Below are 16,834 nucleotides of genomic sequence, written 5' to 3'. Positions count from 1 at the left end.
ATAACCTCACATATGAGCCAACATGCTGAGCATGGGAGTCTAGTCACATCATCATTATATAACCTCACATACGAGCCAACACGCTGAGCATGGGAGTCTAGTCACATCATTATATAACCTCACATACGAGCCAACACGCTGAGCATGGGAGTCTAGTCAAGATTTAATCGGGTCAAATGTCTAGTATAATTTTTAAGAGTGACATATCAGGTATTGGTAAAATCGTCACAAACTCTGTTCATTATAAATGAATCCAACTTATACAACCCTGAACTTCTGTTCATATTACACAATTATATGTCTTAACTATACCTGTAGAGAGTTTCGGGGGTCAACGCCCCCGCGGCCCGGTCTGTGACCAGGCCTCCTGGTGGATCAGAGCCTGATCAACCAGGCTGTTACTGCTGGCTGCACGCAAACCAACGTACGAGCCACAGCCCGGCTGGTCAGGAACCGACTTTAGGTGCTTGTCCAGTGCCAGCTTGAAGACTGCCAGGGGTCTGTTGGTAATCCCCCTTATGTATGCTGGGAGGCAGTTGAACAGTCTCGGGCCCCTGACACTTATTGTATGGTCTCTTAACGTGCTAGTGACACCCCTGCTTTTCATTGGGGGGATGGTGCATCGTCTGCCAAGTCTTGTGCTTTCGTTGTGAGTTATTTTCGTGTGCAAGTTCGGTACTAGTCCCTCTAGGATTTTCCAGGTGTATATAATCATGTATATCTCCCGCCTGCGTTCCAGGGAATATGATAATAACAATGGTTATAAATGACCATAATTTTTAGAGGAGTGGACCGGTAAGCCAGCGGAAGGCCTCGGTCAGATGACCAAAAGCTCCTAACCTAACCTAACCTAACCTTCTAGCACTTTTCAAAATCATTTGGGTGGTTATAATCTCTCACATGAATAAATAGAACATTAATCTCTTGTCCAGTTCTATTGCTATATTCATGTTAAACTTACGTTATTATAATGTAATCTTAGTTCAAGATTTTTTCAATTTTGAGCAGAAAACAACAGGGAGGTATCAGTACACCAAACCAAAATAATGATACGAATTAACATTATCATTGTTCTCTGTATTATACCGTAAATATTACTCTAATATAGAAAGAGCAGGCGTAGAGCTGCTGGTGTTGTGTATACAGATGTAGAGCTGCTGGTGTTGTGTATACAGATGTAGAGCTGCTGGTGTTGTGTATACAGATGTAGAGCTGCTGGTGTTGTGTATACAGATGTAGAGCTGCTGGTGTTGTGTATACAGATGTAGAGCTGCTGGTGTTGTGTATATAGATGTAGAGCTGCTGGTGTTGTGTATATAGATGTAGAGCTGCTAGTGTTGTGTATACAGATGTAGAGCTGCTGGTGTTGTGTATATAGATGTAGAGCTGCTGGTGTTGTGTATATAGATGTAGAGCTGCTGGTGTTGTGTATATAGATGTAGAGCTGCTGGTGTTGTTTATATAGCTGTAGAGCTGCTGGTGTTGTTTATATAGATGTAGAGCTGCTGGTGTTGTGTATATAGATGTAGAGCTGCTGGTGTTGTGTATACAGATGTAGAGCTGCTGGTGTTGTGTATATAGATGTAGAGCTGCTGGTGTTGTGTATATAGATGTAGAGCTGCTGGTGTTGTTTATATAGCTGTAGAGCTGCTGGTGTTGTTTATATAGATGTAGAGCTGCTGGTGTTGTTTATATAGATGTGGAGCTGCTGGTGTTGTTTATATAGCTGTAGAGCTGCTGGTGTTGTTTATATAGCTGTAGAGCTGCTGGTGTTGTTTATATAGCTGTAGAGCTGCTGGTGTTGTTTATATAGCTGTAGAGCTGCTGGTGTTGTTTATATAGCTGTAGAGCTGCTGGTGTTGTGTATATAGATGTAGAGCTGCTGGTGTTGTTTATATAGATGTAGAGCTGCTGGTGTTGTTTATATAGCTGTAGAGCTGCTGGTGTTGTTTATATAGATGTGGAGCTGCTGGTGTTGTTTATATAGCTGTAGAGCTGCTGGTGTTGTGTATATAGATGTAGAGCTGCTGGTGTTGTTTATATAGATGTGGAGCTGCTGGTGTTGTTTATATAGCTGTAGAGCTGCTGGTGTTGTTTATATAGATGTAGAGCTGCTGGTGTTGTTTATATAGCTGTAGAGCTGCTGGTGTTGTTTATATAGATGTAGAGCTGCTGGTGTTGTTTATATAGCTGTGGAGCTGCTGGTGTTGTTTATATAGATGTAGAGCTGCTGGTGTTGTTTATATAGCTGTAGAGCTGCTGGTGTTGTTTATATAGATGTAGAGCTGCTGGTGTTGTTTATATAGATGTAGAGCTGCTGGTGTTGTTTATATAGATGTAGAGCTGCTGGTGTTGTGTATATAGCTGTGGAGCTGCTGGTGTTGTGTATATAGCTGTGGAGCTGCTGGTGTAGTGTATATAGCTGTGGAGCTGCTGGTGTAGTGTATATAGGTGTAGAGCTGCTGGTGTTGTTTATATAGATGTGGAGCTGCTGGTGTTGTGTATATAGCTGTGGAGCTGCTGGTGTTGTGTATATAGGTGTAGAGCCACTGGTGTTGTGTATATAGGTGTAGAGCCACTGGTGTTGTGTATATAGGTGTAGAGCCACTGGTGTTGTGTATATAGGTGTAGAGCCGCTGGTGTAGTGTATATAGGTGTAGAGCTGCTGGTGTAGTGTATATAGGTGTAGAGCTGCTGGTGTTGTGTATATAGGTGTAGAGCCGCTGGTGTAGTGTATATAGGTGTAGAGCCACTGGTGTAGTGTATATAGGTGTAGAGCCACTGGTGTAGAGTATATAGGTGTAGAGCCGCTGGTGTAGTGTACATAGGTGTAGAGCCGCTGGTGTAGAGTATATAGGTGTAGAGCCGCTGGTGTAGTGTATATAGGTGTAGAGCCGCTGGTGTAGAGTATATAGGTGTAGAGCCGCTGGTGTAGTGTATATAGGTGTAGAGCCGCTGGTGTAGTGTATATAGGTGTAGAGCCGCTGGTGTAGTGTATATAGGTGTAGAGCCGCTGGTGTAGTGTACATAGGTGTAGAGCCGCTGGTGTAGTGTACATAGGTGTAGAGCCGCTGGTGTAGTGTATATAGGTGTAGAGCCGCTGGTGTAGTGTACATAGGTGTAGAGCCGCTGGTGTAGTGTATATAGGTGTAGAGCCGCTGGTGTAGTGTACATAGGTGTAGAGCCGCTGGTGTAGTGTACATAGGTGTAGAGCCGCTGGTGTAGTGTATATAGGTGTAGAGCCGCTGGTGTAGTGTATATAGGTGTAGAGCCGCTGGTGTAGAGTATATAGGTGTAGAGCCGCTGGTGTAGTGTATATAGGTGTAGAGCCGCTGGTGTAGTGTATATAGGTGTAGAGCCGCTGGTGTAGAGTATATAGGTGTAGAGCCGCTGGTGTAGTGTATATAGGTGTAGAGCCGCTGGTGTAGAGTATATAGGTGCAGAGCCGCTGGTGTAGAGTATATAGGTGCAGAGCCGCTGGTGTAGTGTATATAGGTGTAGAGCCGCTGGTGTAGAGTATATAGGTGCAGAGCCGCTGGTGTAGAGTATATAGGTGTAGAGCCACTGGTGTAGAGTATATAGGTGCAGAGCCGCTGGTGTAGAGTATATAGGTGTAGAGCCACTGGTGTAGAGTATATAGGTGCAGAGCCGCTGGTGTAGAGTATATAGGTGTAGAGCCACTGGTGTAGAGTATATAGGTGCAGAGCCGCTGGTGTAGAGTATATAGGTGTAGAGCCACTGGTGTAGAGTATATAGGTGCAGAGCCGCTGGTGTAGTGTATATAGGTGTAGAGCCGCTGGTGTAGAGTATATAGGTGTAGAGCCGCTGGTGTAGAGTATATAGGTGTAGAGCCGCTGGTGTAGAGTATATAGGTGCAGAGCCGCTGGTGTAGTGTATATAGGTGTAGAGCCGCTGGTGTAGAGTATATAGGTGTAGAGCCGCTGGTGTAGAGTATATAGGTGTAGAGCCGCTGGTGTAGAGTATATAGGTGCAGAGCCGCTGGTGTAGTGTATATAGGTGCAGAGCCGCTGGTGTAGTGTATATAGGTGTAGAGCCGCTGGTGTAGAGTATATAGGTGTAGAGCCGCTGGTGTAGAGTATATAGGTGTAGAGCCGCTGGTGTAGAGTATATAGGTGCAGAGCCGCTGGTGTAGAGTATATAGGTGCAGAGCCGCTGGTGTAGAGTATATAGGTGTAGAGCCGCTGGTGTAGAGTATATAGGTGTAGAGCCGCTGGTGTAGAGTATATAGGTGTAGAGCCGCTGGTGTAGAGTATATAGGTGTAGAGCCGCTGGTGTAGAGTATATAGGTGCAGAGCCGCTGGTGTAGAGTATATAGGTGTAGAGCCGCTGGTGTAGAGTATATAGGTGTAGAGCCGCTGGTGTAGAGTATATAGGTGCAGAGCCGCTGGTGTAGAGTATATAGGTGTAGAGCCGCTGGTGTAGAGTATATAGGTGCAGAGCCGCTGGTGTAGAGTATATAGGTGTAGAGCCGCTGGTGTAGAGTATATAGGTGCAGAGCCGCTGGTGTAGAGTATATAGGTGCAGAGCCGCTGGTGTAGAGTATATAGGTGTAGAGCCGCTGGTGTAGAGTATATAGGTGTAGAGCCGCTGGTGTAGAGTATATAGGTGCAGAGCCGCTGGTGTAGAGTATATAGGTGTAGAGCCGCTGGTGTAGAGTATATAGGTGCAGAGCCGCTGGTGTAGAGTATATAGGTGCAGAGCCGCTGGTGTAGAGTATATAGGTGTAGAGCCGCTGGTGTAGAGTATATAGGTGTAGAGCCGCTGGTGTAGAGTATATAGGTGCAGAGCCGCTGGTGTAGAGTATATAGGTGCAGAGCCGCTGGTGTAGAGTATATAGGTGTAGAGCCGCTGGTGTAGAGTATATAGGTGTAGAGCCGCTGGTGTAGAGTATATAGGTGCAGAGCCGCTGGTGTAGAGTATATAGGTGTAGAGCCACTGGTGTAGAGTATATAGGTGTAGAGCCGCTGGTGTAGAGTATATAGGTGCAGAGCCGCTGGTGTAGAGTATATAGGTGTAGAGCCGCTGGTGTAGAGTATATAGGTGCAGAGCCGCTGGTGTAGAGTATATAGGTGCAGAGCCGCTGGTGTAGAGTATATAGGTGCAGAGCCGCTGGTGTAGAGTATATAGGTGCAGAGCCGCTGGTGTAGAGTATATAGGTGCAGAGCCGCTGGTGTAGAGTATAGAGCAGGTGAAACAAAACTGGTTGTGGGTACAATAAAGCCGGAGGCGGTGGGTGACCCCAAGTGCATTCCTCTATTGCAACCATGATGGTACCATCACCACTACTATGATGGTACCATCACCACCACCATGATGGTACCATCACCACTACTATGATGGTACCATCACCACTACCATGATGGTACCATCACCACTACCATGATGGTACCACCATCACCACTACCATGATGGTACCACCATCACCACTACCATGATGGTACCACCATCACCACTACTATGATGGTACCATCACCACTACTATGATGGTACCATCACCACTACTATGATGGTACCACCATCACCACTACCATGATGGTACCACCATCACCACTACCATGATGGTACCACCATCACCACTACTATGATGGTACCATCACCACTACTATGATGGTACCATCACCACTACTATGATGGTACCATCACCACTACTATGATGGTACCATCACCACTACCATGATGGTACCATCACCACTACCATGATGGTACCATCACCACTACTATGATGGTACCATCACCACTACTATGATGGTACCATCACCACTACTATGATGGTACCATCGCCACTACCATGATGGTACCATCACCACTACCATGATGGTACCACCATCACCACTACCATGATGGTACCACCATCACCACTACCATGATGGTACCAGCACCACTACCATGATGGTACCACCATCACCACTACCATGATGGTACCACCATCGCCACTACAATGATGGTGTCACCATCACCACTACCATGATGGTACCACCATCACCACTACCATGATGGTACCACCATCACCACTACCATGATGGTACCACCATCACCACTACAATGATGGTGTCACCATCACCACTACCATGATGGTACCACCATCGCCACTACCATGATGGTACCACCATCACCACTACCATGATGAACCACCATCACCACTACAATGATGGTGTCACCATCACCACTACCATGATGGTACCACCATCACCACTACCATGATGAACCACCATCACCACTACAATGATGGTACCACCATCACCACTACCATGATGGTACCACCATCACCACTACAATGATGGTGTCACCATCACCACTACCATGATGGTGTCACTATCACCACTACAATGATGGTATCACCATCACCACTACCATGATGGTGTCACCATCACCACTACAATGATGGTGTCACCATCACCACTACCATGATGGTGTCACCATCACCACTACCATGATGGTGTCACTATCACCACTACAATGATGGTATCACCATCACCACTACCATGATGGTGTCACCATCACCACCACAAGCTTCTCAGGTCAATTATTGCACACACACACAAATCTCCGCACGAAATATACATTTAAAAGCAACGGTGCTATGAATACACTAAGAGATAACATAAGTGTAAAGGGACCAAGACTCTTCAACACCCTACTTTCATACATTTGGGGAATTAAGAACAGACACCCCGCTGTCTTTAAGACTCCCACCCCGGCTGTCTTTAAGATTCCTAGTAGTCTTGAAGACATTTAGCTGTCTTGAAGACTTTTGGTTGCCTTTAAGACCCCCAGTTTGTCTTTACGACCTCCAGGCTGTCATTAAGATCTCCAGGTTGTCTTCAAGACTCCCAGGCAGCCCAAGTTGTCTTCAAGACTCCCAGGCAGCCCAAGTTGTCTTCAAGACTCCCAGGCAGCCCAAGTTGTCTTCAAGACTCCCAGGCAGCCCAAGTTGTCTTCAAGACTCCCAGGCAGCCCAAGTTGTCTTCAAGACTCCCAGGCAGCCTAAGTTGTCTTCAAGACTCCCAGGCAGCCCAAGTTGTCTTCAAGACTCCCAGGCAGCCCAAGTTGTCTTCAAGACTCCCAGGCAGCCCAAGTTGTCTTCAAGACTCCCAGGCAGCCTAAGTTGTCTTCAAGACTCCCAGGCAGCCTAAGTTGTCTTCAAGACTCCCAGGCAGCCTAAGTTGTCTTCAAGACTCCCAGGCAGCCCAAGTTGTCTTCAAGACTCCCAGGCAGCCCAAGTTGTCTTCAAGACTCCCAGGCAGCCTAAGTTGTCTTCAAGACTCCCAGGCAGCCTAAGTTGTCTTCAAGACTCCCAGGCAGCCTAAGTTGTCTTCAAGACTCCCAGGCAGCCCAAGTTGTCTTCAAGACTCCCAGGCAGCCCAAGTTGTCTTCAAGACTCCCAGGCAGCCTAAGTTGTCTTCAAGACTCCCAGGCAGCCCAAGTTGTCTTCAAGACTCCCAGGCAGCCCAAGTTGTCTTCAAGACTCCCAGGCAGCCCAAGTTGTCTTCAAGACTCCCAGGCAGCCCAAGTTGTCTTCAAGACTCCCAGGCAGCCCAAGTTGTCTTCAAGACTCCCAGGCAGCCCAAGTTGTCTTCAAGACTCCCAGGCAGCCCAAGTTGTCTTCAAGACTCCCAGGCAGCCCAAGTTGTCTTCAAGACTCCCAGGCAGCCCAAGTTGTCTTCAAGACTCCCAGGCAGCCCAAGTTGTCTTCAAGACTCCCAGGCAGCCCAAGTTGTCTTCAAGACTCCCAGGCAGCCCAAGTTGTCTTCAAGACTCCCAGGCAGCCTAAGTTGTCTTCAAGACTCCCAGGCAGCCCAAGTTGTCTTCAAGACTCCCAGGCAGCCCAAGTTGTCTTCAAGACTCCCAGGCAGCCTAAGTTGTCTTCAAGACTCCCAGGCAGCCCAAGTTGTCTTCAAGACTCCCAGGCAGCCCAAGTTGTCTTCAAGACTCCCAGGTAGTCTTCAGTACCCACTGGGAAGCCACCAACGCACAGGGGTCACAGGGTACAAGACGTACGGTATTTCAAGTCTGGCTGTCGTAATATTTAAAGCATATACTACTCCCTTTATTGCAACATTACAATAAAATTAAATATAAAAATATATTAACTACACACGATTACGGTACTAATAAAGTAGGGATTATATTATACCATATAAGCGGTGGGTAGTAAGAGAGTTTTTTATATGGGGCAATGTACTGTGGGGAATTCTTGAGGCTGAGGTTACGCGAGACCATGACTCAAATGACACGTGTGTGGCTGGCTGTGTCAGGACACGTGTGTGGCTGGCTGTGTCAGGACACGTGTGTGGCTGACTGTGTCAGGACACGTGTGTGGCTGGCTGTGTCAGGACACGTGTGTGGCTGGCTGTGTCAGGACACGTGTGTGGCTGGCTGTGTCAGGACACGTGTGTGGCTGGCTGTGTCAGGACACGTGTGTGGCTGGCTGTGTCAGGACACGTGTGTGGCTGGCTGTGTCAGGACACGTGTGTGGCTGGCTGTGTCAGGACACGTGTGTGGCTGGCTGTGTCAGGACACGTGTGTGGCTGGCTGTGTCAGGACACGTGTGTGGCTGGCCGTGTCAGGACACGTGTGTGGCTGGCCGTGTCAGGACACGTGTGTGGCTGGCCGTGTCAGGACACGTGTGTGGCTGGCCGTGTCAGGACACGTGTGTGGCTGGCTGTGTCAGGACACGTGTGTGGCTGGCTGTCAGGACACGTGTGTGGCTGGCTGTGTCAGGACACATGTGTGGCTGGCTGTGTCAGGACACGTGTGTGGCTGACTGTGTCAGGACACATGTGTGGCTGGCTGTGTCAGGACACGTGTGTGGCTGACTGTGTTATGGCATATGTAGCAAGCTGTATCGCAGCAGGCAGTATTCTGACACATGTAGCAGGCAGTATCATGACACATGTAGCAGGCTGTATCATGACACATGTAGCAGGCTCTATCATGACATGTAGCAGGCTGTATCATGACACATGTAGCAGGCTCTATCATGACACATGTTGCAGGCTGTATCATGACACACATTGCAGGCTGTATCATGATACATAAAGCAGGCTGTATCATGACTTAAGTGACATCCTTGGTTACTGCACCTACTTGTTAATACATCAATGGCTATATAAAACACAGGTAGAGACATCTATACATCAGCTGAACCAGGTTCTGAAGATGGTCTCTGACTGAGGCTGAAACCACAATTTTCCTTTATTAGTGTCCTGTAGCTTGATCACTAGTTCGCTCAGCTCACACACTGAGGTCCGGGGATCGATCTCCCGGTACGGCTGGAAACACAGGATGTGTTTCCTTAAGACACCTGCTGCCCACGTTCACTGTCAGTAACATAGGTACCTGGATGTTAGCCGACTGGTGTTTACCTGGAGAGAGTTCCGGGGGTCAACGCCCCCGCGGCCCGGTCTGTGACCAGGCCTCCCGGTGGATCAGAGCCTGATCAACCAGGCTGTTGCTGCTGGCTGCACGCAAACCAACGTACGAGCCACAGCCCGGCTGGTCAGGAACTGACTTTAGGTGCTTGTCCAGTGCCAGCTTGAAGACTGCCAGGGGTCTGTTGGTAATCCCCCTTATGTATGCTGGGAGGCAGTTGAACAGTCTCGGGCCCCTGACACTTATTGTATGGTCTCTTAACGTGCTAGTGACACCCCTGCTTTTCATTGGGGGGATGTTGCATCGTCTGCCAAGTCTTTTTCTTTCGTAGTGAGTGATTTTCGTGTGCAAGTTCGGTACTAGTCCCTCTAGGATTTTCCAGGTGTATATAATCATGTATCTCTCCCGCCTGCGTTCCAGGGAATACAGGTTCAGGAACCTCAAGCGCTCCCAGTAATTGAGGTGTTTTATCTCTGTTATGCGCGCCGTGAAGGTTCTCTGTACATTTTCTAGGTCAGCAATTTCACCTGCCTTGAAAGGTGCTGTTAGTGTGCAGCAATATTCCAGCCTAGACAGAACAAGTGACCTGAAGAGTGTCATCATGGGCTTGGCCTCCCTAGTTTTGAAGGTTCTCATTATCCATCCTGTCATTTTTCTAGCAGATGCGATTGATACAATGTTATGGTCCTTGAAGGTGAGATCCTCCGACATGATCACTCCCAGGTCTTTGACGTTGGTGTTTCGCTCTATTTTGTGGCCAGAATTTGTTTTGTACTCTGATGAAGATTTAATTTCCTCGTGTTTACCATAGACTTGTAAAAATAAAGATTATTATTGTTATTATTATTGCATTGTATATTTTTGTCAAAATGGATTACGAGCACTTTAAGAGTATTAAAGCATCCTTCCCTTCAAAGTGTAGATGTAAAATAAGAGTGTAGGAAGAGTTTCATAGAGCACTGCTTGAAGGGTAGTTTGTGTCACAATTAAAGTATTAAGACTAGACACACTGACATGTAAAATACAGTTTAGAGGGTCTAAACTCAAGTTATTTATAAAAGTTCTGATGTTTAGGTAGGATGTGTGATGTAAATGCTTTACAAAACCCACGAGTTCAAGACTGTGATACTTATGCAACATTTGGATATTTTTGCACAATTGTCGTTCTTCGTGATGATCAACTTATATTGAGAGTGCTAAACCTACAAGGTTCACACAAACTCTTGCTTCCTACCTTGCACTGCATTGTTTTTTTTTTTTTTTCCAACAAGTCGGCCGTCTCCCACCGAGGCAGGGTGACTTATTTGTATTAATATAATATAAATATTGTAATTCCTTTATTACTGGTATTATTTGTAATTTTTAGGTTGCAAATGTACTGTAATATCTCTTCCATGTTCGTGTCTTATGATATGGTACAGAAAACTCTTTTATAAAGTTTTTCTATTCATTTTTAACATGTCGGCCATCTCCCACCGAGCAGGGTGACCCAAAAAAGGAAGAAGCACTTTCATACCATACCACGGGTGGGACTGAACCCGCGGTCAGAGTCTCAAAACTCCAGACCGTCGCGTTAGCCACTGGACCAGCTAGCCACAATAAGATTCGTCCAACTAGGTTATTTCTACACCATAGGAAGGTTAGCATAGGCACCACTGTGACCACAAATGCAAGTTTCTACAAACGAATCTCCAGCTAGCGTGCCCGTGACAAACTCTCTGACCGCGGGTTCAATCCCGCCCGTGGTATGGTTTGTTTGCAATCGTGTCATTACGATTTCGTGAGTCAAGCACTTTCATCATTCAAATTCAAAATTTTTATTTCTTTGCAAGTTTACAATGTGACTGACATGTTATAGGGAGTCCTATTTACATAGATAGTTTATACTGTGTCATTACAATAATGATTTGCAGTGTAAAGAGAGCCAATATCATGCCTAGGCATCACGGGCGGACCATCATTCACACAATCACCTCTATATAAGTGTGATTATGTTTGTTAATGTGAGTGAAAAAATGCATCCAAAACTGAACAGAAGGTAGGGGAGGGCCCCGTCTGTACAGCTGTTAAGTTCCTGACCTTTGATGATAAGAGAAAAATACCAGTGGGTTAAAAAAAGGAGCATTTTTTTTCATCAGTGAATGTCTAAAATGCCTGATAATGTGTTTACAATATCATATATGAAGTGCTCAGTACAGCTAGGCATAAAAAATATTATAAAGTAAAGTAAATACACAGTAAATACAGTACATACCTTAAAATACAGCGCCAGTCACCCTACCTTTACGCAACTGTTACGCAACAATGGCAGAAAAGCTCCGCCAAAAACATGGAATACTGAAAAGAGGGTGCCGTATAAGTGGGGTCCTCCTGTACCCTGAAGGCTTCTCCATACAGTATTCCATTTTGGACACACACTACCATATTTTTCAAACACACTTACAAAAAATCAAACTACAGAGGAGGACTGTAAGAAAGCTGTGTCCAAAATGGTAATCAGTATATAAAAGTAACTCCAGATCTTCCAGTAGAAAACTTGCAAAGATACTGAATTCAGTAGAATACTCAGCTAAATGACCACCTTAGTTTACTGAATTCAGTAGAATACTTAACTGAATCATTACTTTAAGTCGCCCAATGCAGCCAGAAATTACATTTGTCCTACACACATACACATCTGTAAATTGTTCTTTGAAAGCAAATAAATTTAATTTTTCATCTTTCATTTAGAGTTATGAATGACATATTTTGAAATAAATTGTATAAACAAGTCACTATGGTACCATCCTTGGTAGAAAATGCACTGAACATTGTATACAATAGTATACAATGTTATGTGCATTTTTAAATGAACTGAACATTGTATAAAATACCACAAATCACATTTAATTCATCAGAAAAAATTAAATGCTTTGAACATTGTATAAAATAATACAAATCACATCTGATTTGTTAAAAAAATTTTAAAGTGGTGTAAAACCATAATGTTTACAATGGTCATACACCTAATGTAGGCAGATATAGAGTGCTTGGGGAATGAAAGTGAAAATATTATACAAAATGAAAGGGTAATTCCACTCCCCCTGATCAAGAATTACAAAAATAAAATTCTACAAAAAATATAGGAAAAAATCTGAATTAAAAACTCAAAATTTTCTGTAGCCAATACTCTAAAGTGATACATGACTGGTACATGATGCTGACAGAATGAAGAATTAGACACGTACAACATCTGAGTAACATTATTTGTAGACATTTCACTCACCAGTGGCTTTATTGATACAAATAAATATACCCAGAAGTTACATGTTTAATTCTTCAATGTTTTAAGCTTATAATATATCTGTGCTATATTACATGTTTTATCTTGGTTTCACTGTCTTTGTTTCTATGTAAACACATATAATATGATATTAAAAGTAAGACAGCTTATACTGAACTATACACACATAATACTGGACTATACACACAATATACTGGACTATACACACAATATACTGGACTATACACACATAATACTGGACTATACACACAATATACTGGACTATACACACAATATACTGGACTATACACACAATATACTGGACTATACACACAATATACTGGACTATACACACATAATACTGGACTATACACACAATATACTGGACTATACACACAATATACTGGACTATACACACAATATACTGGACTATACACACATAATACTGGACTATACACACAATATACAGTGGACCCCCGCATAACGATGGCATCACATAGCGATTTTTCCGCATACCGATTACTTTTATCGCAAAATTTTTGCCGCGCATACCGATTAAAAACCCGCTTACCGATTTTCGTCCGAGACGCGTCCAATGTGCCCTCACATGTGCCGGCCGTCCCATTGTTTACCAGCCAGCCTCCGCGGTAACATCCAAGCATACACTCGGAATATTTCGTATTATTACAGTGTTTTTGGTGCTGTTTCTGGAAAATAAGTGACCATGGGCCCCAAGAAAGCTTCTAGTGCCAACCCTGTGGTAAAAAGGGTGAGAATTAGTATGGAAATTAAGAAAGATTTTGAAGGGTTTGGGGCTAACCCTGAGAAGCCTATGCCAGTTGTGGAATCCATTGTGCCTACTTCAAAGATTAAGGAAATGTGTGCACAGTGGGTTGAACTGCAAACCTTTATAGATGAAAATCACCCTGACACAGCTGTTGCAAGCCGTGCTGGTGACTATTTCAATGACAATGTTATGGCCCATTTTAGGAAAGTCTTGAAGGAACGGGAGGTACAGAGCTCTATGGACAGATTTGTTGTGCGACAGAGGTCCAGTGACTCTCAAGCTGGTCCTAGTGGCATTAAAAGAAGAAGGGAAGTAACCCCAGAAAAGGACTTGCTACCTCAAGTCCTAATGGAAGGGGATTCCCCTTCTAAACAGTAAGAAGATAATGCTCTCCCCTCCTCCCATCCCATCAATCATCACCAGATCTTCAATAAAAGTAAGTGTCATTTAATTGTGCATGCCTTTTTCAGTTTGTGTGTATTAAAATTAACATTTCATGTGGTAAAAAAAAATTTTTTTCATACTTTTGGGCGTCTTGCACGGATTAATTTTATTTCCATTATTTCTTATGGGGAAAATTCATTCGCATAACGATTATTTCGCATAACGATGAGCCCTCTTGCACGGATTAAAATCGTTAACCGGGGGTCCACTGTACTGGACTATACACACATAATACTGGACTATACACACAATATACTGGACTATACACACATAATACTGGACTATACACACAATATACTGGACTATGCACACAATATACTGGACTATACACACAATATACTGGACTATACACACAATATACTGGACTATACACACATAATACTGGACTATACACACAATATACTGGACTATACACACATAATACTGGACTATACACACAATATACTGGACTATACACACAATATACTGGACTATACACACAATATACTGGACTATACACACAATATACTGGACTATACACACAATATACTGGACTATACACACAATATACTGGACTATACACACAATATACTGGACTACACACAATATACTGGACTATACACACAATATACTGGACTATACACACAATATACTGGACTATACACACAATATACTGGACTATACACACAATATACTGGACTATACACACAATATACTGGACTATACACACAATATACTGGACTATACACACAATATACTGGACTATACACACAATATACTGGACTATACACACAATATACTGGACTATACACACAATATACTGGACTATACACACAATATACTGGACTATACACACAATATACTGGACTATACACACAATAGGAATACCATAAAATTATAACAAAATTTCAGTTACATTTTTAAGACACCTTTACAGCTATGATATCCACGTCACATTTTGAAATAAAAGCAAGTATAAAAGAACCCAGTATAAAAGATAATATAGAATTATTGTAGTGATACTGGTCCTGTGGGGAGCAGCAGCAGGATAATACTGCACCACCTCTAGGGGCCCTTAACAACAACAACAGTTTGGTGTGTGTCATGGGCACCAACACATGGTGTGTGATTCTCTCCTACTTAATCCATTTATCAGCGATGCAGATTACATGGTGAGTTTAAATATGTGGCCTGTAGTTATAACTTTTCTCTTGACATATGCAAGACATCACCATCCCTGTAGAAGCTATTATTAGATGTACTAGTCATTATATTTTGTTGTTGCAGAAGTACTATGAAGATTCTATGTTCAATAAAGCCTAGAGATAAGGCCTGTGTTTCTATCACAACAATTTATTGAACATAGATTTCAAAGGACCTCTACCAAGCACAAATCAGAATAGGTATTTCCTTAACATAGTAGATGAATATTCAAGGTTTCCCTTTGTATTCCCCTGTGCAAATATGGCTGCTTCAACTGTTATTAGTTGTCTTTCACAGTTGTTCTCTATTTTTGGTATGCCAGCTTATATCCATTCAGACAGGGGATCCTCGTTCATGAGTAACGAACTTCAGGAGTTTTTGGCTAGCAAAGGTATTGCCTGCAGCAGAACAACAAGCTACAACCCTCAAGGCAATGGTCAAGTGGAGCGGTTCAATGGTACTATATGGAAGGCAGTTACAATGACATTAAAGTCGCGCAATCTACCTGTTCAACACTGGCAAACTGTCCTACCTGATGCTCTTCACTCTATTAGATCACTGCTGTGCACAGCTACTAATGCAACCCCTCATGAAAGACTCCTCAACTATTCACGTCGTTCCTCTACGGGAGCCTCCGTGCCCACTTGGTTATGTCATCCTGGACCCGTTCTCCTGAAGAGTCACCGTAGGATGAACAAGACGGATCCTTTAGTGGAAGAGGTAGAGCTCCTGCAAGCTAATCCACATTACGCCCACATTCGCTACCAAAATGGTGAAGAGACTACAGTATCTACAAGACATTTAGCCCCAGTTGAAATCCCTATTAGTGTGGAATCTCAAGATACACCAATAGATGTGAAAGATGCTTCGTTTTCTCCTGGAAAGCCCCTTGAGACTACCCCTATGGAAATAGAGGATTCTGCTCCAGCAGTTAATCAAACCCCGCTGGAAAATATCGAACCTGGTGAAGAGGCTCAAGGGCTACGAAGGTCGGGACGTGTACGTCGCCCACCTAACAGTTTGGGAGATTACTGTCTCTGATATTTTAGAAGGGGGAGATTGTAGTGATACTGGTCCTGTGGGGAGCAGCAGCAGGATAATACTGCACCACCTCTAGGGGCCCTTAACAACAACAACAGTTTGGTGTGTGTCATGGGCACCAACACATGGTGTGTGATTCTCTCCTACTTAATCCATTTATCAGCGATGCAGATTACATGGTGAGTTTAAATATGTGGCCTGTAGTTATAACTTTTCTCTTGACATATGCAAGACATCACCATCCCTGTAGAAGCTATTATTAGATGTACTAGTCATTATATTTTGTTGTTGCAGAAGTACTATGAAGATTCTATGTTCAATAAAGCCTAGAGATAAGGCCTGTGTTTCTATCACAACAATTACTTTCAGCTGTAAATAAAATGAAATGGTAAAAATCAAGAGGAAAATATTATTACCTTTGTTTTTAATTGGAAAATATTAAGGAACAGCAGTGCAAACAAAAAAGTATTATTCCAGATCATTAATATGCAAACAAAATTAAGAGCGAATCATAAGAAAATGATTTGTGGTTTACCCCAACTTCCTTTGTTTTCTTTTGTAATTAAGGAATTATTCTTGAAGGTGGTACACCTGGAGTATGTCTTCTTCCTCAGAAGCCTGTAATAAAAAAAAAAAAAAAAAAGGCAACTAAGAGACGTGTGCAACACTCCGGCATCTTTGTTTCTGAAATGTTTCATTTGCATGGTAAGCATCTTCTTAGATCT

At 43.6% G+C, this 16,834-nt stretch overlaps 1 protein-coding gene across 1 annotated transcript in view; it reads right to left on the bottom strand.

Annotated features, from left to right (window-relative positions):
* Positions 1-16,111: 16,111 nt before the first annotated feature.
* The window catches only part of LOC128686974 (uncharacterized), a 32,355-nt gene continuing 31,632 nt past the window's right edge, over positions 16,112-16,834 (bottom strand). Inside the window, exon 8 of the mRNA XM_053774304.2 lies at positions 16,112-16,727. Coding sequence (XP_053630279.1) covers positions 16,680-16,727 — 48 coding nt within the window. The 3' untranslated portion in view covers positions 16,112-16,679. The remainder of the gene's footprint in view (positions 16,728-16,834) is intronic.

The sequence above is a fragment of the Cherax quadricarinatus genome, chromosome 7 (genome assembly GCF_038502225.1).
Source record: "Cherax quadricarinatus isolate ZL_2023a chromosome 7, ASM3850222v1, whole genome shotgun sequence".
Classification (NCBI taxonomy): Eukaryota; Metazoa; Arthropoda; class Malacostraca; order Decapoda; family Parastacidae; genus Cherax; species Cherax quadricarinatus.
This window is presented reverse-complemented; position numbering and strand designations above follow the sequence as displayed.